This window comes from Amborella trichopoda, chromosome 10 (genome assembly GCF_054954075.1).
Source record: "Amborella trichopoda isolate Santa Cruz 75 chromosome 10, AtrichopodaSantaCruz75HAP2 v2.0, whole genome shotgun sequence".
NCBI classification, from domain to species: Eukaryota; Viridiplantae; Streptophyta; class Magnoliopsida; order Amborellales; family Amborellaceae; genus Amborella; species Amborella trichopoda.
This window is the reverse complement of record NC_142345.1, coordinates 1,818,761-1,844,755: the sequence shown is the minus strand read 5'-3', so window position 1 is coordinate 1,844,755 and position 25,995 is coordinate 1,818,761. Positions and strand designations below refer to the sequence as shown.

Below are 25,995 nucleotides of genomic sequence, written 5' to 3'. Positions count from 1 at the left end.
ATATACCTGCTGTTATAGCTTTCCTTATCGACTCATGATCATTTTCATTTGTTGAAGGTTCTATCTCCACTCGCTCCAGAAGAGCCTCCAACTGGTCTCTGATATCTCGCGCACGTTTCATACTTCGCACCTAACACATCGAGACAAGCAGGTAATTGAAATCTAAAACACCAAAGAGATAAAGAGTTCAGGCAGTTTTATTATCACAAACTGTCTATTACATCTCATTTTTCCGTTCATGTGTGATCTTTGAGTGTAGCTAAGAAATAATGATATTGAACAAAATGTGACATAAGCATTTGAGAATAGTCATTTTTCAGATCAGAAGCTCTGAAAGGGTTCTATAAACTGGTTCTGGTTATGGGCAAATTTTGCTTTTAGGGTGATCCAAAACCAAAAAGCACTGACAGATGAATCTCCAACAAAAGCTAAGTAGCAAACCTCTTGTAATTCAACTACCTGTATATAATTCTCATAGCACCATTGGGTGGAATAGTTGGTTTCTTTCCATGAATTGTACACCTGCAACAACAAAACCATTAAGTACCCCTGAATTCTCCTTGATGAAATCATGATGGAAACTTTTAAAACCAGCTCAGCAAATGTTTCCTGGTAGCCTAAGACTATTCAATGCATTTCGAACTCTATAAGCCCCAAAACCTCCTCTCCTTGTGGCAAAAAGAATGTAAAAAGCGATAAGCAAAATAAGAATAATTTCACAAAGAAGATAAAGGACCTGAGAAACTCAGGATTTGTCACAATCTCAACATTTACGGAAAAAGGAAATGTTGAGATCTTGAGTTTCAGGACAGTTGCTTTTTCTGCTCCTAAAGTGTCATGCAGTAACTTGGTAAATTTTCTTTTCATACTCTCTTATTTATTGAATAAATTGACATTTCCCCAAAAAATAAAAAATAAATAACTTGGCGAGTCTAAAAAAAGCCCCTAGGAGAGATCTTTTAGCAAATGTTTTTTTTTTTTTTAATCTAAGCAAATATAAATCATTTAAAAGAAAGAAACCAAAGAATTTACCAAAAATTAAAGTTTTTAAAAAAAGAACCACCTTGAGCAATGCTATATGGTCCCCAACATTGCCTGTATGGAAATTCATCCTTGCATTATCAGCATGCACTTGCTTATCCTTTGGTCGATAAAAGATCGAATTCCCAACCGATAACATAGCAGCGATTGTAATGACCTCCTCAGAGCATTTATACTTGTCAGAAGCAATTATCATCTTTGAAAGCATGGGATCAAGAGGAAACTCTGCCATCCTTCTCCCCAACTTTGTCAACTCTCCCCTTTTATTAAGTGCGTTTAGGGCAAACAGCTGCTCAAGAGCCTTGATTAATGCCTCAGAAGGTGGGGAATCCATGAAATCAAAATTAACCAGGTCATTAATACCCAAGCTCTTAAGTGTTAGGACCACATTGGCCAAGTTAGTTCTTTGTATCTCTGGTATTGTGTTATCCTCCAACTCATTCTGATAACTGTAAGCAGTATATAAGCGGAAGCATTTTCCAGGGCCAGTCCTTCCTGATCTACCGGCTCTTTGTAGTGCAGATGCCTTTGAAATTGGGGTAATAAGCAAAGACTCCATTCCAGTTCTTGGGTTATAGGATTTCATCTTGCAAAACCCTGGATCAATGACATATTTAATACCATCAATTGTGAGAGAGGTTTCTGCTATGTTGGTAGCCAAGACAACTTTGCGAGCCCCTTCTGGTGTGGGTTCAAAGATCTTGGCTTGGAGGTCAGTAGGTAAGTTGGCATATATTGGGCATATAATAAGTTCAGCAATTCTTGTTCCTAAGCCCCTTGTTCTATGCTTTAGAATCTCTTCTGCTGCTTCGATTTCTTCCTGCCCTGTGAGGAACACAAGAACATCACCAGGTGGTTGGGTTACATGAATTTGGAGCACCGTGACAATTGAAGCTTCTAGGTAGTCTGCTTCTGGTGATTTTGTGTAGTGAATGTCAACAGGAAAACGGCGACCAGGGATTTTAAAGATTGGTGCTGAATCAAAGTAATCACTGAACTTTTCAGCATCGAGTGTGGCGCTCGATATGAGCAGCTTGATATCAGGCCGAAATCGAGTAATGTCCTGAATATACAGACAAATGAGGAACCAAATATCAAAACTACAATTCCAATGTAAGCATTATATAACATAGGGAAAGTGTGCCATAATCCAATGGCTGGTACTTCAAGGGGCAATCCACCATCAGTTTCTGATGACGAACAGACAAATGAACTGTATATACCTTGTAAACGTTTGGTGCACCCAGTACTCATTCTCCGTCGTCCCTTAGAAGGAAGGAAGGGTGGATGTCCTGCCGAGTAAGGACAATACTCCATTGGATTATAGCATGCTGACCCAAAAACGTATGCATATTAAAACATTCATACATACAAAATATAAGGAGTTATCTAAATATAACCCCAATAGTTAGAAAATAATAAGATATTTTCAATACAGCCTGGGATAACACATGCATCAAACACCTCACAAGCAAGTAGTAGAAATATCCAGATACTTCAAATTGGTTTAAAAAGCAAAAAAACCAAAGATAAATACTTGCGAATCAAAAGAAATGAGTGCACAGTTTTTGTTTAGTAGGTGGACGTGTGAATATACAGTAGCTGTAAGCGGAATTTCTTTTTAAGGTTCATAGTTTCTATATAATTCCTTAAACATATTTTTTCAAGCAATGGATTCATGATTCAATAAATATCAAGGCTCTGGGAATCCTCAGAAAGGAAGATTAAAAGTTAATTGAAGAACTTAAGCAAAGAAAGTGAAGTATTGAGAATAAAAAAGAGAAAAACCTAGAAAAAGAAAGAATGGATAGAAAAGAGAAAAAGAAAGCAAACAGAATGATTAGAAACTATTCTGTTAAGGTACAATTCCACAAATGCAACCAAAGTCGAATCCTTCTAATAAAGTCTCAAGAGCTTGCCTTTACTAAACCAAATAATATATCTGTTGACAATGTCCTCTCGTGTGCCTCATCCACCATAATGACACTGAAAACAAGTAAACTAATTAGGATTCAAAGTACTTATTTCTTAAATGAAACATGCTACATTTTATAACAAACCATTATGTAAAATGTATACATAAAAACCAACTTCTTACAGACCTATAGCTTGCCAAGTCCGGTTCCCCAAGGAATTCTCGCATCAACATTCCATCTGTCATGTACTTTAAAATGGTTTTGTCTGAAGTGCAATCTTCAAATCGTATAGAATAGCCAACCTAAAGTCAAATCCCACTTCTAAATGTAAGAATATTTTACAACATTTCACACAGACAAGCAGTGCATAACTCTTACATTGACCTACTACATATAAACATATATATGACCATGTCCTTCCGATATAAAAACCTTCAGGCCATGCTCTGTTATCTAGATAGAGAGAGGAGATCAACCATAGTTCAGAGATCATGGGTATTCAGGGAGAATTATAGTTCTCCACCATGTGTCTTGGACATGATGATGATCTTCGCAGACCTCATCTATGTTTAGCATACACATCATGCAAAAGGTATATCCTGCCTATCTGAGTGTGCATCATGCATGCCGTACACACAGACACACTCACAGAGGATAAAAAATTTCAGAAAGCCCGGCATATAGAACAGTATAGGCTCGACAGCCCAGAATGAACCACAGGAGGCTGGATTGACTGCCAGAATTCAATGACACTAGATAACATTTTGGCCATTTTTCTTGTGTATTATTACTATTATTTTGGGGCACCTAGATCAACACACATATCCAAAGTTTGGGATCCATTGGACTCTAAAATTAATGAAACAAAAAATCAAACATAACAACAGGTGTCCAGATTGCCAAGATTCAATCTTGGCCATTGGGCCTTCCTGTTAAACACGGACCTATATTATCTTTTTCTCTCAATCACTCACACACACAGACACACACACACACACACGCACATGCATATAAAACACACATATAGATATATAATTGTGAAACTAATAAGAATAGACAAGCATTATGAAAGGAAAACCACTCTTCATAGTTGAAGAAGACAGTGACTCCAAATGTTCTAAATAGAACCAGAATGAGTAATTAGGTGACGAGAGACCTGCCTCATGACCAAGTTTAACACCCATCTCTTGAGCAACACGTGCAGCAACACTCATGGCTGCAACACGACGGGGCTGGGTGCATCCAATCTGCAACAAACTAACCAATAAAATCATTAACTCATACCAACAACATTTGTTGCATAGTTTTTGTTTGTTTATGCAACTTAAAATTATTATCATTATTCCTTTTAAATATGACCTAATAGTTTGTTTTGCCTCCTAAGTCATAAAATTATTTGATATCAGAGGAGAAGCACCTACATTGTAGCTTAAGCAGGAAAAAATGCCTTATTCGCGCTAAATTCCTTCGTGCTAAATTCCTTTGACCAGGTACCGAAGTTTCAGTATTCACTAAATATATAACAAGTGAGAGTATATTCAGAAATATAAATGATTATATGTGCCACATGTGCATATGCTAGTTATGGACAACGAAAGATTATAAAAGACTGGTTTCAACATAATGGCCAAGGGACAATTGTGTTTCCTCATCAGGCATCCAGATGTTAATCATTTGGCACAACTAATTACTTAGTACCAATATTGGAATGCAGTGCGGTCCTAAAAGGAGCATGAAGTGCAAGGAGCATGAAGTGCATGTATATAATACCAAATACTGGAAAGAAGTATGACTATACAAGAAGCAAGAACAACAGTAAAGTTTATACACAAAAAGCCAACATCCAGACAAAAAGGAGTATAATATCACCTTTCCTCGCTTTGTGTAACCAGCTTCATGAAGATACTGGGGTATCTGAGTAGTCTTCCCAGAACCAGTTTCTCCGACTATTACCAGAACCTGCACAAAAGAACTTTGGATTAGCCTAAAACAATATGAACATATTATCTGATGATTATTTGGCGACTATGGATGACTCTTTTGGGGTAATTCAGTGGGGAAGACAGGCCCCTGCCCGTTTTCTTAAGTAGATTAGGAGTTAGCTTTTTGAAGGTATTAGTGGGGTGGTGTTAGTAGTGGGAATGGAAACCACAATGTGGTGACTAGAATGTGGGGTGATACCACCATTCCCAACTATGGAGGACTTACAGAAAGAAAAGGTCATAATAACAAACATATTGGAAGTACCGAAACAATATTAATAAACTAACAAATTATAGCAAAAAACTAGAATACACCAACTTTAAAAACATCTGATTTGACCTCCTAGGCGAGCGCCTACACACCTAGGCAGCCCTAGGGGGAAGGGGAAGGGGGGTGGGGGGGGGGTTCTGAAGATTTGGCATATTGGGACTTGTTTGGTTCTTCTCAAGGGACAAGCCATAGCCAAGAAATTTTTTTTTTTTCGAGAGAGATTGAAAATTAGATGAGCATACTCGCGAATTAATGATAGGTAGGAAAATGTTTATTCTAATTAACAAACTGAAAATAGGTATTCTCACCTAAATTATAGGTCATCCAGGTCATCTCCAAAAAGTTTAGAAATACTGCCTCAACCACCGCTTGTAGAAATTTCTACACCACAAATACCAACTCAACCCTGCTTCCTGGCGTCCTAATTGTCAAGCCAATAGGAGATCGTCGGGCATCTGGAGATCTCTCCTCAGCATTCTTAATGTCTTAAGAGAAAACACCCGGTTCCACCCTAGAAGTGGCTCTCGAGTAAGTTTCTAGTATGACATTTGGATAGGTCAAACTCTCCACAAGGACCTATTCCCCTCTCTCTTCCTCCTAGCCCTTAACCGTCAAGCCATGGTTTCAGACCTTTTCCCTCTTCAGGGTTTGCCAGAGCCTAGAATCCAATCTTCAGGGGATCCCCCTTAGACTCAGAAATCCAAGAGTTCTTTACCCTTTCCTCCCGTCGTCGCACTACCTTCCTCCCAACCTTTGGTGACGATAGGATAATTTGGTGCTCTGCTCCTTCATAACTCTTTTCGATTTCCTCTTTTTACAAAAAGCTCCTTGAACCCCTACTTTCCCACATGCGCCTGTATCCATCGTGGCCAAGGCCTGGAGTTCCTTGCTCCTCCCAAAGTCAAGGTTTTCAACTGGTTAGCCCTTTGGGAGAGAGCTGTCACAGTCGACCAGCTTCAAAGAAGAGGCATGCCTACCCCCAATCGTTGTACCATGTGTAGGGCTGCTGAGAAACCAATGCCCACTTGTTCATCCATTGTCTCGTCGCTTATCAGCTTTGGAGAGCTATCCTCCAACTGTTCTACCAGTAACGTGACTCCACCAACTATCCCACTTCTCTTCTCCAATGATTTAAAAAGCGGACCGCCCAGCGCCTAGGTAGTGCAGAAGGCCTGCGCGCATCGCCCAGGCCTAGGCGGCCAAATTAAGCGGACGGCTGCCTAGGGCCTGTGCCCTGCCCAAGGGCAGAAATGCAGTTTGTTGAGGGTTTTTTGGGTTTTTTTTTTTGAAAAAAATTATTTTTTAAAGGTGGGTTTTAGATTCATTTGAAACCTAAACCCACTAAAGCCTATTTTAGAGAGAGAGAGAGAGAGAAACCTAAAAAAAACTAGATTTTGTGATTTTCATCGAATCGAAGTGTTTCTCAAAGTCATGGGAAATGGATCCAAATATCACCCATTAAGATTAGATTTAGTTTGGAGTTTTTCTTAGGCATATTAAAGGGTGTTTTTGAAGATTTTAGCATTAGAAAACATCTCAAAGGTGGAAGTTTGGAGATCGAGCAATCAAAGTAAGTGCAAAACCTTTATTGAAATGGATCCAAATATCACCCATTAAGATTAGATTTAGTTTTGGAGTTTTTTTTAGGCATATTAAAGGGTGTTTTTGAAGATTTTAGCATTAGAAAACATCTCAGAGGTGGAAGTTTGGAGATCGAGCAATCAAAGTAAGTGCAAAACCTTTATTTTTTAGATTGTTTGTATTATTTTGAGATGTCTTCTTTAGAACCTAGTCGAAGTAGCGATCCGGGTTGAAAATATGGATAAAACCCAAATCTGAAGGACAAAAATTGTATAAGATGCAATTATTGTGAAAATGATATAAAAAATGGTATAAACCGGTTTAAGAAACATCTTGCCGATATTAAGGAAAATGTTGCCCCTTATAAAAATGTTCCTGAAGCTATCAGAGAGGAGATTAACTAATGAGTTCAGTAAAACAAAAACAGGAACAAAATCCTTGTCATTTGGATAGGTCTATTTCTGGTTCTGCTAGAAGAAATGATCCGGGTTGGAAGTATGGTTATAACCCGAAACCAAACGATAAAAATTATATAAGGTGTAATCTTTGTGAAAAACATACGAATAGGGGTATTAACAGATTCAAGAAACACCTTGCCGGTATTAAAGGGAATGTTGCTTCTTGTAAAAAAGTTACTGAAGCTATTCAGGATAAGATTAGACAATATTTAAATTTAATAGAATAGGAAAAGGAAGAAAATGAGCCTTGTTCTATAGAAATATCTTTTCCAGGTTCTTCTAGAAGTGGCGAGCCGGGTTGGAAGTACGGTCATAACCCGAATCCGAATGACAAAAATTGTATTTGGTTTAATTATTGTGGAAAAGATACTAATGGGGGTATTTACCGGTTTAAGAAACACCTTGCCAGTATTAAAGGGGATGTTGCCCTATGTAAAAATGTTCCTGAGGCTACCAGGGAAGAGATTATATAATATTTGAGATCAAGGAAGCACAAAAAGAAAGAAAAGGGTGAAGAGGCACCAGGTAGAGCAGCCAAGACTCCTAGGGCCTCATCTACACAGAGAAAGAGGGAGGTAGAAGAAGAGGAGGAAGAGGCAGATTCAGAAGAAATAAAGGAGGACAAGCATTATATTGATGAGTGAGATGACTCTGATGATGATGGTCTCGAATCTAATGCATATGATGAGGCTTACCCTACTCCTTCTGATGATGATGATGATGACTGAAGAATGAAGAAGCTTGACTCTTGGTGTTGACTATTGAGTCTTAGACTGTATAGTTTCTGTATATTTTTTCTTATTTTTTAGTTTCTAGTTTCTACTATCTAACTCTTGTGTGTATGGTTGTATAGTTCTAGCATTGTACGAAAATATGGATTATGGACTATCTAAATTCTTTTCATTCAAGAAAATATGGATTATGGATTATGTGTTATATAGTTATATTGTTAGACTTAGAAAGTTAAACTAACACTTTTCTTTCTACTAGGCCACCCAAGTTCTGGGCATCCGCCTCGGCGCTGGGCGGCCTGGACCCCCCGGCCGACTAGGTGCCGCCTAGCGCTTTTTGAAACATTGCTCTTCTCCTCTTTGGACCCCTTCCCTTGGGAAAAATCAGGCATCCTCCTTTGGAAATATGTTGCAGCCCTTCTTTGGACCCATTGGAAAGAGCGAAACAGCAGGATCTTCCGAGGAGAAAGGTCCTTCCCATCAGCCTAATTTGAGCAAATCAAGTCGATAGTCATATTTTGGGCATCGAATCACAAGATCTTCAAAGGCTTCCCCCCCTCGGCCTTCCATTTGGATTGGCCGGCCATGCTTAACCTCAGCTGACATCATGTTCCCCGTACTTCGTTATGGCATCCACCTGAACATGGCCTCATCAAATTGAACTTCGATGGCTGCTCTCTAGGCAAACCCGGACCTGCTGGTATTGGTGGGCGTTTTTCAGAGACCACGAAGGCACCATTCTCACCTCTGTTTCCAAACATATCGGCCACTCAGACTCCCATACAGTTGAGTCCCTTGCACTTCTCGAAGTTCCTCAAACTTTTTTCGACTCTTCTTGGAGCTCAAGACTGATCACAGAAGGTAACTCAAGCAATGTACTTTCCTGGGCTTCAGGCTTGGTGTCTTGCCCTTGGTCCCTAGCCCAGATCTTTTATGAAATCTCCCATCTTAGTAGGGGTCTCACTATCTCCTGGAGTCACATATGAACGAAAACAATTTTCAGGCAGATAATCTCGCAAAGGCGGGTGCTACAAATGCTAGTGATTGAGTGAATTTTGTGTAGACTCAGTCTACACATTGTGGGGCTTTTGCCTTCTACCCTATTCCTTCTCCTCCCTGTTTTAGTGGCTTTTTTATACCTAAGGTGGTGGTTGTATACCGCTCCCACCCTGTGGGTTGGCATTTTTTTCTGTATATATCTTCGCCTCTCCGGAGGCTCATTTTTTGTAAACTTTCTTTCAATACAACTGTTAACTTTCTCAAATTAAAAAAAAAATTCCAAAAAGTTAGATGGATTCATTTTTTATAGCAAAGAAAGGGATAAGTCTAACGGAAAATCGCCCGCTTCTTCCATCTCTTGAAACCCTAAAATCTTTATCCATTGTCAAAACATCTTTCTCTACTCTCTAGCTGAAGTCGCAGAGGAGAAGCTTGTAGCCATGGTTCGTTCTTTTGTTCTCAAATCTCTCTCTCTCTCTCCCTGAAGTTGCAGGGACAAAGCCCTAAATTGAAGCCACAGTACGTAATTTCCTTTTAAAACTTTCCTTTTATAGACATTTTTTCATCATGTTCTTCTTCCTTTTCCATCTTCTTCTTCTTCTTTCTCCCCTGTTTTGGGGGAAATGTGAAGCAGGCCAAGGCGCCACCTTGCACCCTCATAGGGAAAAAGGCAGGTGTCTAGCACATGGCTGGACCCTAGGCCCTTTGGTGCAGGGCCCTGCTTGGACCACCTATGCAGCCAAGTGGCAGAATTTTCTAACACTAGAGTACGCTAAATCCATGACTGAAATATGAGTCCAAAATGTTTAACCATTGCTCTCTATGTCAACCAAAATGGCTGAATTAGCTCTACATAAAGATGTATCGTACATGCCATATACCATAAACAAAGGAAAAATGAGCAAGAATAATAGGAAAGGCACATAGGCAAGCATAAATGAAAAAATACATTAGATAAGCTCACTTCACCATGGAAAATGTTGATATAATGCCACAAATATGCAAGTATATACTGATCACATAGTCAGAAACAATAGATAAAATTTTCAGAAATCGTATCCAGATAATGTGAACAAAATCGTGGAATGCCATGTAAGACAACTACACAAACCTGATGGTCCTGAACAGCTTGGAGCAACTCCTCGCGATAGGGATATATGGGTAGTGTCTTTCTCTCATCCTATATACAGGTAAAGAGAATGGGTAAGTGAGACTATTTCAGCACGGAGAGAAGATCATCCGTAATGAATGTGTTGTAATTTGTAACAGTTGCATTCTTTTAAAACAGCGCCGATAAAAAATGCCATATGTAATAAGCAGTTACAGTTATTACAATTCCTTGTGCCCATAGCATCAAATAAAATATTATTGACCTTGATTTAAGAGTTAAGTTTCCAAAGAAAGCGAGCTCCCATAATCTAAATGCAACCCATTTGCAACTGAATTATGTCAATAAAAGTCCCCAAATAAACCAAGGACACATTGAAAAGGAAAAATGAACAGTCTCAAACTAAATTCTGGATCAATAAAAATGAAAAAAGAGAAATGACTTTAAGTAGGTTCACCTGAAGTTTTTCTAGCATTGTTTTTGCAGCTAATTTTTCAGTCTCCTCTGGAGACATACCTTCTTCATACTGTTGGACAAAAAATTAATACACAAAATAAATGTATATTGAGTAGAAGGAAGAACGTCATAACACATCAACACAAAGTGATCAGACTTCAACGCTATTAAGTCGGTTTTTGTCCACTAACCTTTGTCCCATCTATCACAGAAGCCTTGATAAATTCAATTTGATCCTCAAAGACATACCTACCAGAAGAATAATGAGAGAGAGAGTGACCATTATTTAGATTCATAGAAACATGTGCATACATGTAATCAAGGCAAAAATAACAGCTCCCACAAAAAAATGAGTGAACAATGTATCTCCAGAAAGGTAGGGTCATACTTTCTGAATTTAATCTCATGTTATAACCCAGGCAAATGAATTTCTCCGATGTCATACACCATTTTCTCTCAGGTAGCAGACACTAAGTACACACTCATGTCCTCCCAGCATCTGGGAGATAAAATGGACATAACATGTGCTTCCATATTAATGGCAATCCATCTATTTCAAGAAACATAGTAATTCTGCAATCGAAAAAATGATAAATAGTTTGATATTTATTTAGGGAAAGAAGCATATTCAATGTCAAGGAAGAATATTTGTCTTCTTTATGTGGTTGGCTAATTCAGCCATGCACTGGTGTCAATAGACGAGAACCACCTGGAAACTTTACAGCAACGAAGTCTTTGGTATTGGAGAGGGAGGTGAAGAATGTTTATTTCGGTGCAGTAAAACAGGCATATTGGCTAAAAGCTATGGGAGGAATAGGTTTCTTTTCTTTTTATTTGAGGAATATTGCCTTGAGAGCAAAACTGTTCAAGAAGGTTCTTCTTGCATAGTGACACTGCAATTGCTTGGAAGAGAGAGTAAAAACTTACTGATAGTCTTCAGCTGCTTGCTTTTGGTTCAGTGATCCAAACTTCATAGTTGCCTTCCCTGTAACAAAACATTCATTAGAAGTTACATACAGCAAGGCTTCAAATTCCACAATTGAAAATTTATAAACTACTAAGTTGGCAACCATAAAGATCTATATATCCATAACATACCATCAAGTATAATGAGTTAGTGCACCTTAGTATGATAAATAAATATAGTACAGATAATCAAAATATCTCACCAATTTGGTGCTTCTCCCATGCCTCCTGTTCTGCAAATGGGTTCATTTTTTCCTCAGCCCCAGGATCCCTACACCAATAGCAGAGTACTTAATAACTATCAAGTAAGTGATTAAGGGAAGATGCTTAAAGAAAGATATAAAATCTTAGGTGTTTGTAACCATGCTAGCACTCATATTTTCTACAATTTGCTAGCACCTCCGAAACTGTCCTATGTTGACAATGGATGACCAGAGAGTGCCATTCCTCTGTAAGAAGTCCATCAGAACATAGAAGACCAAATGCCAGGTGAAAAGTTCAATTACTTTTACCGCTAGGTGAAAAGTTCAACTACACCTACAACAACTGCCCTCATTATTAATATACCTGCGAAAGAGAGCATTTCTGATAAAAAAGGAGGTTAGCACAGCTCTTTAAAGTTTGCACATTGTGTTATATACAGTGATTAAAAACGTGAACTCAGGAAAGCTCGCCAAGTTGACTCAATTTGCTTGCTTACCTTGTTTTCTACTTACAAATAAGAATTCGGATGTACCCAAGTTTTCGAAATATATACTTTATGCATTATCACACAAATGTTAGTTAATGAAGTGCTTAGAAGTGCACTTTGACTTGGTAATTTAGAAGTGCACTTTGACTTGGTAAGATATAAGGGTCGAATCCAACTGGAGACAACGGATATTTCTCTTTACCTTTTTGCAGATTTGAAAAACTCAGACAATTTTTTCCACTTATTTACTATTTAACTCAGCAAGATGGGTTGGCTTTGGCAATTCCCAAGTAGACCATCTAGTTTGAGTTTTTGACCACTCCTAAAACACACATACACACACATGAGAGAGAGAGAGAGAGAGAGAGAGAGAGAGTTTATAAGCCAACAGGCTTATGCTACAGTATAAGCCCGTCGAACAACACAAATAGCTAGAGGGACTTTTTGGGTTGAAATTTTAGCACATAATTGATTCAATAAGACAATTTTAAAAAAGAAAAAACAATTGAATTCTTAAACACCTAGATCCACCATCCATAAAATGGGCAGTCTGTGTGTACTAAAAAAGGCAGCCTCATTTTGGGCCTTTTCTTTTGTGGAAACTCGATTGCCTTTTTTTTTAGCACTAGGATGAGATGATCATGAGTGCCAAATTTGGAGCTCAACAAGCGTCTCTAGCTCCAACAGGCTTATGCTACAGTAGAAGTCCATGTGCTTTTATAATCTTTTTCATATGTGTATGTGTATGTGTATGTAGAGGAAAAGATAAGGTCTGCCCGGGGGGCAGACCCCTGGGGACCCTTTGGACCCAAACTTTTGGGGACAAGTCCTGCTTGTCCCAGCATACAGACCCAAAATAAAATTTAATACTGTAGAAGTGCCTAAAAAAGACCTGGCCTGACAATGAACATCAAACCCACGTCTTAGAGAACTGAATTTTTGTGTGTGTGTGCGTGTGTGTATATGTGCGTATATGTGTGTGTGTGAGTGTAGGGTTTGGTTACGCTACTCCCTCATGATATATTTTTTTAATATATTCAACATTTTTGGACACTTAGATTCCCTTACTCCACAATATGGTAATATTTTCTCCTAGAGGTATTTAAGGCAATTAATTAGGGCAAACTAGATATGTTTTCCAAATATCTAATAAAATATCACTAGTTTTTTATAAAATTACCTATTCTACCCCTCCTAATGACAAAATATGCCCCTAGTGGAAAAGCTTTTACATTACAAAGAGATAAATTAAGTGTCCAATGAATGTTGAGTAGGTTACGTAAGTACTCGATGAGGGAGTAGCCTAACAAAACCAATGTCATATATATATATATATATATAAGAAAATGCTGAGGTTAGCCCACTAGCTCATATATGCATGAGCCCAACGGCCCAGATTGAATTTGGGCTGATTTGACAGTCACGACCTCATTTCGTATTCAAAAAAAACAAAGAGTGTGGCTTATCTTTAACCACATCCCGCTTCATGCCTAGTCCCCTGAAACCTTTCGGAGCCTCGTCGCTGAGTGTGGTCTCTCATCTCTATTCATTGGATATCTATCGAAACCCTCCCACTGGGCTCAATTTGAGTTCTCGTCGAACTGCTGGATCCCAGAACCCTTCCCAAAAGTTTTGTGGTTAAGGTAGGCGACCTCTACTACCCCATTTCGATCTCTTGGTCACAGGCTTCCCCCCCTTCCCCTCATTTTCTCTTCAATGAGGCTTCGGCTGCTCCCTCGGCTGCCCAACCACCCCCCTAGACCCTGGTTGCAAAGAAAGCTCGCCTGCGTAATAGGAGTCGTAGGCCCCCTGACTTGGTCGCGGATAAAGGTAGCCACCTCCTCCCTCAACCCCCCCACCTTCCGACCCCGCCTCCCCCCATCGACCCGAAGACACTGAAGCAGGCCCCCCTAGCCTCGTTTTCCCCTCTTTCCTACTCTTTCTGTCATCGACCCGGCAAGAAGACCCGGTGTGTCTCACCAACCAACTTGAGCTTTCCCTCAGACCCAGGCCCATCTTTTTCGAAATCCCCTCCCCCTTTGCTCTCCCTTCCTCTGCAACCGTCCTCCCTCCTCCCTCTCCCGACGCACGCGTAGCACCTACCTGAGCCCCTCCCAGCTCTTTTATCACTTTCCGCTGTCCCTCTAGCCCACCGCCTTGTCTTGATGCCCCTCTGTTAGCGCCGTCTAACTCTACCGCCCTGTGCCACTTGTCACCATTTCCTGAACCCTTTGTCCTCCTCTCACCTACCCCACCCTCACCATTTCCTGAACCCTTTGTCCTCCTCTCACCTAACCCATCCTCATCCCTTCCTGATCCCTTCGTCCTCCTCTCACCTACCCCACCCTCTCCTTCTAGTGATGTGGCCTCTACCAACACCCTTGACCTCCCCCCCTTTCGGGCCTTGGGCCTAGCTTTGTTCGACAAGGATGGCCTGGCAGATCTGCCCCTCTCTCATCGGCATGCTACGGACCCGGGTCTCCCCCTTGATCCCGAGCCTTTCCTTTCTACCGCCTTTTCGGCTACCCCTGTCGTTCACTCGTGCCCCTCTCCCCCGTGTGTACGTGCTTCACCCCCCTAGAGTCTTTTCTATTCCTCTTGACGCATCTTCCAAGGAATCTGCCACGTCGCCCCCAGTCTCAGCAGGAGTCCCTTCCCCTCTACAGGCTGACATGTCGATGCCTTACTCTCCCCCCTGTCGGCTGATCAGCCTTTTGTCGCTCCCTCTCCCCTGGACCTTGAAGTTACTATCCCCACTGTCCTCTCGATTGTCCTTCTTCCAGCCTCCATTCTGCCGCTGCGAGCCGCCACCAATGGCCTCGAGCCTCTCACCACTGCCCCCTCTCCGCTCTGGAGCACCGCGTGGCTTCTTACGGATGCCGGCTGATCGACTTTACGCCTTCTTCCTTCCCTATACTCTGCTCCTTCCCCCCCTGGTTGCCTTTTTCGCCTGCCCGTGCTTGTCCCTCTTCCTCTTGTGCGTATCTCCCACCGTTCTCTGCCCCCCTCCTTCCCTTGCAGCGGCCAGGTGCTCTTCCCCTCTTCCTCCCCTATACTCTCCCCCCTCGCCCAGGGACGTGGATGGGGGGGTCGACGGGACGGCCTCTCAACTCCAGCAGCTGATGTTACAACGCCCATCTCTCCCCCCTTGATGAGCCCAGCTCATGAGGGAGTCGACAGAGATGGGCCAAATCGAGACTTGGCAAGGATGAAAGAGATCTACCGTGTGATGGGTTTCCAGCACGATGGCCCTGAAGGACTGGCGCATAGCTTCATGCTTGCCGATCCACAAAGCCGTATGGAGGTGGGTTTCAAAGGAAAGAGGGAGCTTCTGAACCTCTTTTCTTCCTTATCTGTCCAGGGCCCATCCTCTGCCGAAGGATCCCTTCTCTCCCCTCTTCAATGCCCTCTGATGTTCTCCCAAAATAGCCTCTCTCATCTACTCTTCCTCGTCTCCATGAAGATTGTCTCTTGGAATATCAAAGGCCTGGGTCACCCTAAGAAAAAGAATGCCCTTAAGAACCTGTCCTCCAAACACTGCCCTCCCATTTTATCTATTACTGAAACAAAGTGTCATGAGCCCTCCCTACTCCAAGTCCGTCAGATTTGGGGCAGACAACCTTGCTAATGGGTAGCTCTACTCGCAGAAGGTGCATCGGGGGGCATCTGGGTTATTTGGGAACCCATTGATCACACCCTTGTTTCCTCACATGTTGTGGACTTCTTAGTCACCATTCTGCCGTCCAGAGTCTCTGATGGCCTGGAATGGAAATTCACGGCCATTTATGGCCCTTGCTCTTTAACTGATAGACCGCAGCTCTGGTCCGAATTGGACTACGTTGCGTCTCTCCCCCACCCTATTTAGTGCCTGGGTGGGGACTTTAATATCACACAGTGGTCCTACGAACGTAACTCCACCTCGAGTATCTCTCAAGGGATGGTAGAGTTTTCTGACTTTATCACCAATAACGACTTGCTTGACATTCCCCTCCAAGGCAACAGGTTTACCTGGTCCAGTCACTCTTCCCAACCTATCCTTTCCAAATTGGATAGGTTTCTGTTTTCCCTTGAATGGGAAGAAAATTTCCCAGGCTCTCACGCTCTCACCCTGCCTAAACCTATTTCTGATCATTGCCCCATCCTTTTGTCTACCTTAGCTGTTGCCAGGGGTCCTAAACCTTTTAGGTTCGAGCTGGCTTGGATGGAAGAAAAGTGCCTCTCCACTCTGATCCTTACCTGGTCGACTTCCTCGTCTGCTCAGGTCAGTGGTAGAGCAGGATTCAGACTTCAGTTGAAAATTCAACTCCTCAAGGCTGCTCTCAAGTCCTGGAGTACGTCTGTTTCAGGGAATTTTAACCTAATCAAGGTCGAACTCCTAAAGACTCTACAAGAACTGGATAGCCTAGAAGAATCCCATTCCCTGTCTCTCCCTGAAGCTGACCTTAGAACCCAATCTAAACTAAAATACCTCTCTACTCTGAAAAAGGAGGAGATCTATTGGTACCAGAGGTCTAGGGTCAACTGGCTAAAAACAGGCGACCACAATACCCGCTTCTTCCATAGATTGCTAATTGTCGTAAGAGAGACAATACAATCTCGACCATCAAAGTTAACAACTGTTTTCTGGAACAGCCGGCGGAGATTGAATCTGCAATCATCACTTATTTCTAGAACCTTTACACTGCTCCTTCTGGCCCTAAACCTTCCATGGCTGACATGGATTTCCTGCCCCTCTCTGATGAACAGGCCATGTGGTTAGAGCGTCCTTTCCTCGAAGAGGAAATTCTCAAAGCTTTAGATGATCTTGCTAAAGACAAAGCTCTTGGCCCTAACGGGTTCTAGTGGCCCCCTTTAAGACCTTTTGGGAGACTTTTCGATCGGATTTCTTAAGCTTCTTCACTGAGTTTTTTAAATGAGGGATTCTTAACAAATCCATCAACGCTACGTTCATCGCCCTGGTCCCTAAGGTTGAAGGGGCAGAGGAACTTAAGGACTTCCATCCCATAAGTTTGCTCAACTCCTATAAAATTCTTTCAAAGGTTCAGGCCTCTCGGCTTCAGCAGGTCCTGCCTTCGGTCATCTCCCCCTCGCAGTCGGCCTTTATCAATAGTAGACAAATCCTTGATGGGGTCTTGATAGCAAACGAATGCTTTCACTTGAGACACCTAGCCAAAAAACCTGGTCTTATTTTTAAGATTGACTGGGAGAAGGCCTATGGCCATGTTGACTGGTTGGTTTTGAATGAGTCTATGGCCCGTATGGGCTTTCGAAATCGCTCGCAAAAGTGGATGAGGGGGTGTTTTTCTCACCCATGCTTCTCTATCCTTATCAATGATACTCCCAAAGGGTACTTCCAATCCTCGAGAGGCCTGCGGCAAGGGGATCCGCTTTCCTTCTTCCTTTTCGCAATCTCAGCCGAGATCTTTAGCCGATCCCTCGGCCGACTTTACCATGCTAATCTTCTTTCTGGCTTTGGGTCCTCTAGAAGAGGGCCCACTGTGTCGCATCTGCAATATGCAAATGACACCTTGGTCTTCCTTGATGCCTTCCCCTCGGAGGTGGAAAACCTTAGAATCTACCTCAAGTGTTTCCAGAGGGCCACTGAATTCAAGGTCAACATGGGGAAATAAAAAACGATGGGTCTTGCCATCACCACCAACAGTATCAGAGACCTGATTCCGGAATAGGAATGCAAGGTGGAGGACCTCCCAACTTCATACTTGGGCCTTCCCATAGGACTTGGAAAACCTAAAAAGAACCACTGGTCCCACGTTTTAGATAAGGTAGACAGAAGGTTGGCTGGTTGGAAAGGATGGTATCTGTCTCAAGCAGGTAGAACCACCATTATCAAAGCTACTCTAACCAATGCACCAGTATATATGATGTCCCTATTTCAAATACCGGCCTCGGTGGCTAACCGCCTGGAACAGCTTATGAGGAACTTCCTTTGGTCGGGACAAGCTGATAAAAGCAAATTTCATCTCATCTCCTGGGACAAGGTCCTTTTACTCAAAAATCAAGGCGGGTGGGAATTAGAAACTTGAGAAAACACAACATTGCCCTTTTAGGGAAATGGTGGTGGCATTTGGCCACCCAAACTAAATCTCTGTGGGCTCAGGTACTTCGGAATCCGGTCCAATCTTGGATCCCAGAGTCCAAACCTTGGACCAATGCTTCGGGGGTGTGGAGGTCCCTAACAACATCCCTTGATTCATTCAGAAAACACATTAGACTCTGCCCAAGAGTTGGTACTAGAGTGAGATTTTGGACTGACATATGGATAGGTCATGCCCCCTTAAAGGAAACCTATCCTTTGCTGTTCTCAGTCGCGATGAATAGAGATGCAACTGTTGAGGATGAGTTCAGAGTCGAAGGAGGAAGACGATGCTGGAACCCTTCTTTTAGAAGGAACCTTTCTGAGAGGGAATCTCTTCAATTCCTCTCTCTATCGTCTCCACTCTACAACACTTTTATCCCGGTCCAGGGAAGGGACAAGTTGGTGTGGTCCCTTACCCCTTTAGGGGATTTTACTGTGACTTCCTTCTACAAAAGGCTCATCCAACCCCCCACTTTCCCCCTTAATCCTAAGTCAATCCTTGCACAAGTTTGGCTGACCATTGCACCCCCAAAGGTGAAAACCTTTAACTGGATCGCAGGTTCAAACAGGGCACTCACAGTGGATCACCTACAAAGAAAAGGAATTCCTATTCCTAATAGGTGCGTCATGTGTTTGTGCCAAGAGGAATCCAATAACCACCTGCTTCTGCACGGTAACGTGGCTCATGAGATTTGGAGTCTAGTTCTATAACTGTTTGGGGTGCTTTGGGTTTTACCTCCAACGGTAAAAGACCTTTTCGCTCTGAATCTAGTTACACATTGGCCAAAGGCGAGCAGAATCCTTTGAAAAGCAACTTTGGCAACAACAATTTGGATCATTTAGAAAGAAAGAAATGGGCGTATTTTCGGGGACAGGTCTTCCCTGCTCCTTCGCTTTTCTCAAAGGTTACATCCTTAGTAACCTTCTGGGCAGCTAACCACCCCTGCTTCAAGGGCATTCCTATGGACTCTTTCTGTCGAAATTGAAAGCATATTTTATTCCACAACCCGAAGAAAAACAAAGTTAAATCAGCTTGGATTGCTCCTCCCCAAGCAGCAATCAAACTGAATTTTGACGGTTGCTCTTTAGGCAATCCTGGCCACGCAGGTGCAGGAGGGGTCTTTAAAGACCATCTTCAAAACGTCCTCTTCTCCTACTCCGAATACATGGCTGTCCACGATTCGCAGTTTGTCGAATCAATGGCTGTCCTTAGAGGCATACAGAGCTTTGATCGGTCTTGGGGACATACTCTCTTTGTGGAGGGTGACGCCAGGAACATTATCTCTTGGGCTTCCAAGACAGCTTCTCCCCCTTGGTACCTCATGCCCATTTATGACGAAATTGAACATCTTTGCAGGGATAAGCCTATCTTATGGACGCCTATCTCAAGGACGTCGAACAGGTTCGCCAATCTACAAGCTAAGGACAGAGCCATAGCCTGCGCTGAAGATTTGGCACTATAGCGGTTCGTTTTTGGAATGAGCACAAAGCTTGCACCCTATTCGCACCCCTTCTGGACAGGGTCCTTTTTTAGCTTTACTTATACGGTCTTGATTGTATCTTTTTTGTACACCTACAGTTCACTTTGTAAGGGGAAATTCTTATAACCCCATTTTGTATACGGTCTGTTGACCTATTCTTTTTACTAAGAGTCCTAAGTGTTAGGCACTCTTAGATTAAACTTCTTCTCTTGTACCTATCTTTTCATATCTATACAATTGTTAAACAGTTATAAAAAAAAAAAGTCCTTTTTTTTACCCAATTAATATTGGTTGTCCATTCTAGTAAGACACTTAGATCTAGGCCTTGGATATTTTTCCTTTCCAAATTTTTTAGATAGTTTTATTATCACTAGATTAACCATGTTAAAAAATAAAAAGCTGATTTTGAATCCATAAAGGCCTAGATCTTGAAATTTCACAAATGGATGGATTAGATTCATTGTTTGAGGGAATTCATTTTTTACCATATCTAGGGTGCAGATTGGATTTTAATTGTTTGGGATTGATTATGGCCCAGATTGAATCTAGGCTGATCTGACGGTCATGACCTTATTTCGTATTTGAATTTTCGTTTTTTTTTTCTACAAATCCAAATAACTTAAAAATAATAATTCACAAAATATACATTGACCAAAATACCCACGAAAAGTTTCAGGGGTATTTTGGTCAATTTATATTTTTTGAATTATTTTTGTTAGATTCTACTATTTTTTAAGAATAGATGCTCAAAATTTCAAGTGATTTGAATTTGTATAAAACAAATGAAAATTCAAATACGAAATGAGGTCATGATCATTGGATTGGGTCCAGATTCAATCTGGGCCGTTGGCTGACATTGTAGCTGTCAGCCCGTGGGCAGATATGATCTTTTCCCATATATATATAGCGAAATGATTCTATAGGACCCTCCCCCACCCATGTGTGTAGGACGCCAAAGGATCACCATTAAATTTGGCACGGATCTATAGAAAAGTCAAATCCCACATCCATGTGATAATTTTTCTAGAGATCCGTGCCAACTTTAATGGTGATCCTTTAAGATCCTACACACATTGGTGGGGGAGGGTCCTATAAGATCATTACTCATATATATAAATATATATATATATATATAGGAAAAGTCTTCCCAACGCCTATAGGCGAAAATGAACAGTGATTTCGCCTACCCTCATCACAATCCAAAGTTCATCGCAATGTTACGGTTGTCCAGTAGTGTTTCATTTTTTTTCTACAAATCGGAATAATCTAAAATTTGGAGCGTGTATACATCTTAGTAAGGTGCACCTAATAAAAATATAAAAAAAATAATTCACAAAAAAAATTGACCAAAATACCAAAAAAATTGGCAGCAAATTATTCTTCAGAATTGAAATTTGTTTTGAATTTCCATAACAAAAATACTTTTTTCAATTGTTTTTATGGAAAAACTACTTTTGAAATCAAAAGTCCCCTTACTATAAACATTTGTTATAGGTATTCTTCAGAACTGAAGAATATTCTTCAGAATTGAAATTTGTCTTGAGTTTTCATAACAGAAATACTTTTTTCAATTGTTTTATGGAAAAACTACTTTTGAAATCAAAAGTCCCCTTACTATAAACATCTGTTATAGGTACTTTTGGTATATTCCAATTTGGAATTTGTTTCTCTATATTATCTATTATAACTTCTTCTCTATTATTAACACGAAGTGTATTACTAGTAGCAGCAGATCTATTAGATAATGATCCGATAAAATTTGCCATTTAGTTCGAGTCAACTGGAAACAGTCCCTACACTTTCCTGGCTCTTCCTAGCCTTAGTAATCTTTGGGTCACAGCGACTTTGAACTAACTTTGTAGATTTCTCACTCTTACTTAATAGTTCAGCTTACTACTAATAGTACAGTTATACCACTGTAAGGTTAACCAGACTCTGATACCATAACATGCACAAGCACTTTAAAGCACAATGAGAATATAAACTACTATGGTCGGCGTCTTTAATTCATAAGAGGGATCTGGACGACTCCACCCATATCCAGGACACGTGTCCCGTAATAAGTGGTTGATACTCATCTGGATGGCTGACATCCAGAATATTACTATTCATCTTTCACTGTAACTAACGCCCATATAAATACCTTTCTACTGTAGTGTCAGTGCGTTCGTACAATAATTCACCTTTCTACTGTAATGTCGGTGTGTCCGTGCAATAATTCAACGGATTCCAAAATCTTATTTTGAAGTCCGGCCTTCAGTCTATAAATAAGGGAAGCCTCTCCCATAAGAGGTATGGTCAGTTGGAGCGTGCGTGGTGCTTTTGAGTGTAAGAGTGTGCTTTGTGCTTTGAATGTAAAAGTGTGCATGTATATCCAGTGGTCTATCACTTAACTGTGCATCTTACCAGCTATACATCTTATCGTCTGCGTATCTTACCATGTAAGTTTGTTTTACTTAAATAGATTTGTTAGATCTTTTTACTTATATTTGTTTATAGTTTATATTCTCATTGTGCTTTAAAGTGCTTGTGCATGTTATGGTATCAGAGCCTGGTTAACCAGTCATTTGTATAATTATACAATTATAAAATATCAGTCAGTTCGTATAAGGAATGGATCATTTATTTCATGTAAACTTTCTTTCTGAAATTTACATGAAATAAATGACTTTTCAGGGATATTTTGGTCAATTTATTTCATGTAAAATATTTTTTGATATTTTTCATAGATTCGCCTATTTTTTATGGGCACCCGCTCCAAAGTTCAGATCATTTCGATTTGTAGAAAAAAAATGAAAAATGAAACACTACCGAACAATCGTGATCGTGCGATGAACTTTGGATGGTGATGAGGGTAGGCGAAATCATTGTTCATTTTGCCTATAGGTGTTTTGTAGTATCTTCCACATATATTTTATATATATATATATATATATATATATATATATATATATATATATATATATATATATATATATATATATAGCAATGATCCTATGAGACCCTCCCACACCCATGTGTGTAGGACCCCAAAAGATCACCATTAAATTTGTACAGATCTCTAGAAAAGTTATCACATAGGTATGGGACTTGACTTTTCTAAGATTTGTGCCAAATTTAATGGTGATCCTTTGAGGTCCTACACACATGGGTGTGGGAGGGTCTCACAAGGTCATTTTTCATATATATATATATGGAAAATGATGAGATTAGCCCACTAGCTCATATAAGCCTAACGGCCTAAATTGAATCTGGGCCGATTTGATGGTCACGACCGCGTTTCATGTTTGAATTTTAATTTTTTCTACAAATCCAAATGACTTGAAATTTTAGGCGTGTACTTTTCAAAAATAGGAGAATCTAATAAAAATATAAAAATAATAATTTGTAAGAAATAAATTAACCAAAATACCCTTGAAAAGTTTCTGAGGTATTTTAGTCAATTTAGTTTTTGAGAATTATTTTTACCCTTTTGAGGGTATTTTGGTTAATTTATGTTTATGAATTATTTTTTAAATATTTTTATTAGGTGCGCTTTGATGAGAAAAATGAACGCCTAAAATTTCAAGCTATTTGGATTCGTAAAAAAAAAAATTAAAATTCAAATACGAAATGAAATGGTGACCGTCAGATCGACCCAGATTCAATCTAGGCAGTTGGGCTCATACGTTCATATGAGCTAATGGGCTAATCGCAGCATTTATATATATATATATATATATATATATATATATATATATATATATATATATATATATATATATATATATTATACTATGCTCCAGCAAGAGTATACTATAATTTATTTCTCAAGCAGAAGACGTGGGAAATTTTTTTTATCCGAAATTTTGGGAACCACCTAAATCACAAGATGATTATGTTCAAAGGAAGTAAAATGAGTTTTCTAACACTTAGATCTCACATTTCAAAAATTGGATGGTTTCTATTCAACCTTAAGGCATTATTTTAGAGAATGTGATCTGGAATTTTCTTTTTCATGAGTTCAACATATGGGTTGAGGAGGTTACATCCCAAAAATTTCCTAAAAGTACTCTTAGATTAGGTTTTACCCAAGAGGGAATAAATGGACAGTAAAAATCTTTTGGCTACTTGGGTTTGGATGTCTGAAAGGGAAACAAGTGGCATTTATTCCTTCTCAGCCCACTGGGGCGAGTTTCTTTTGGTGAGACATGTAGGCCCGTTGAAAACCATGAAGTTGAAAGAGAGGGTGAGAACAATTCAATGGCCATTCTCTGTGCTAGTGAGAGAGGATGAATAATCTTGAAGATAACACTTTTCCGTCTTCTTGTTTTCTTATCATTATCTACTCCTAAGAACTAAAGCTCCGTAGGTCAGCCTCCTAGATGAAGCGTGTGTTTTGTGACTTCAGCCCTTGACATGCTCCGAATTTTGTGACCTTGAGCCATTACTAACGTATCAATGATGGAGCCCTGCTTTTCTTTACTTCTTTATGCTTGCTCATTGTATGCATATCTGCATCTGTGTGTGTGTGTGGGTGTGTATTTTCATCCTATGAGTGAGAACTGTTTCCACCCTTGGCAAAAAAAACAAAGGTTAGGAGGATCCTCACAACCCCAAAATTTTGGGATGTTCCCTGCCCATCCTAGTGCCTAATCTGTTTTAAAAATAAAAGTTGCACCATGGACATGCTTAAAAAAATCCTGCCCTTAGATCTGGGTCTTAAAGAACTCAAAAATCAAATTTTTTCGTCTGGTGATATAAGACCATCTAAAAATTTTGGGGTTAAACAATTTCCCTCAGGCTTCAATCCAACCTTTTTATTTTTAGATATTAAAAGCAATATGAAAACAAGGCTCCAATCCAACCATTCCATGAGAGTAGGGAAAAAAAAAACTCCTACGGCTCTTTTTCAAAACTTTCTCATGAGATTGTTCACCAGGATGAGATAGGTGTTTGCAAAATTTGACGGCAAAAAAGAGCCCCTAGCATGTTTTATCAGGAGGGCAGACGATGTAAAACAATAACTGAGGATGACAAAATCCTCACACACACACAAGCGCACGCACATGTGCACGCATTAGATGGATATATAAAGAGTTGCAAGGAGAAAAATGAATAATAACAAATGGCTTATAAAGACAAAACTAATAGACTGACCTGTAACGCTGGATGGCTACTGCAAATCTTTTGTCCTGACTGACACCTCCTTCCTGGTCATAGGCATCAGGCATTCTGTACTGCACTCCCAAACAAACTTGATATTACATTCTGTCCTATAGAAATTATTTGGACATATTGTCCTGGAAAAAAAGTTCATAGCCAAGTTGAATGCAGATTTTTAGCATCAAATAATACATCATGGGCTCATACTTCATGCTTAGCAGCTAACCAATACAGATATGAAGATTGTCCAATACTAATCAAGAATCGGAATTGACCATGAAGATTAAAAAGAACAAAAAATATGCTGATTAAATTGAATAAACGAAACCTCATCCCCTAGTTGTGGTTTACTACAGAAGGCACTATGCAGATGCCTATTTCCAAGTATTTGGCTCAAATGAGCATGCATTGATATTAAGCAATCAAAAGTTTAGAACTTGACATAAATCACTACTCACCTCAGTAATATCATCCACATCATCTGCCCGTTTTTTGGCTAGCTCGTATACCTCTTTCTTATATCTGCATAACCAAATTTTCAAAGTACAATATATTAATCACTTCTCAAAAAACTGTGGAGCATTAAACCGACCCACAAAAAATATAATAACACATTCGGAAGTTCAAGTATTGGTCTCATTTTACGTGCTTAAATACTTTTAGCCTGACATAATGTTCAAACCTTTCTTGATAGTCAATAGATTCATGGTTAAACCATTAAATCATGGTTTTCAGTTTTCAATAATTGAAAAAGACAAAAGAAAACTAATTGCTGCACCAAGGGAAACACATAAAGGGACAACAGTCTAATTTGGAAAGGTATTGCAGAAGATCCCTCGGTTTGAAAAATAGAAAAGGCCTTCTTAAACAAGTTAGTGATCTAGGTACCTCAACTCACGAAGCTCATCCTCTGTCAGTTTTACTCCCTCAAAGAGATACTGCTCATCTTCAATATCATCCCTGGTACACCATGCAAAAAATTTAGAACTGGGATACAGAATACCTATAGCAAATAAAATCTTCACATCAAATGTCTGTTTCTAAATCATCAAAAGAAAATTTACACTTGAAA

The 25,995-nt window shown here is 40.1% G+C and overlaps 1 protein-coding gene across 50 annotated transcripts in view; it reads right to left on the bottom strand.

Annotated features, from left to right (window-relative positions):
* Nucleotides 1–25,995, bottom strand: part of LOC18427957 (pre-mRNA-splicing factor ATP-dependent RNA helicase DEAH1) — a 38,247-nt gene that overhangs the window by 1,795 nt on the left and 10,457 nt on the right. For 5 of the 50 annotated variants that reach the window (XM_088850018.1, XM_006836999.4, XM_088850019.1 and 2 more), the window contains 15 exons: nucleotides 25,812–25,883; nucleotides 25,382–25,445; nucleotides 24,918–24,997; nucleotides 11,713–11,780; nucleotides 11,471–11,528; nucleotides 10,735–10,792; nucleotides 10,545–10,613; nucleotides 10,091–10,159; nucleotides 4,827–4,916; nucleotides 4,118–4,204; nucleotides 3,144–3,259; nucleotides 2,961–3,027; nucleotides 1,064–2,104; nucleotides 460–522; nucleotides 7–130 (listed from right to left, as the gene is read on the bottom strand). In XM_088850018.1, coding sequence (XP_088706144.1) covers nucleotides 7–130; nucleotides 460–522; nucleotides 1,064–2,104; nucleotides 2,961–3,027; nucleotides 3,144–3,259; nucleotides 4,118–4,204; nucleotides 4,827–4,916; nucleotides 10,091–10,159; nucleotides 10,545–10,613; nucleotides 10,735–10,792; nucleotides 11,471–11,528; nucleotides 11,713–11,780; nucleotides 24,918–24,997; nucleotides 25,382–25,445; nucleotides 25,812–25,883 — 2,126 coding nt within the window. Of the gene's footprint in view, nucleotides 1–6; nucleotides 131–459; nucleotides 523–1,063; nucleotides 2,105–2,264; nucleotides 2,373–2,960; nucleotides 3,028–3,143; nucleotides 3,260–4,113; nucleotides 4,215–4,378; nucleotides 4,469–4,826; nucleotides 4,917–10,090; nucleotides 10,160–10,544; nucleotides 10,614–10,734; nucleotides 10,793–11,470; nucleotides 11,529–11,712; nucleotides 11,781–24,917; nucleotides 24,998–25,381; nucleotides 25,446–25,811; nucleotides 25,884–25,995 lie in introns of those variants that run through there. The other 45 variants (XR_016043052.1, XR_016043055.1, XM_088850026.1 and 42 more) reach the window with 26 other exon arrangements.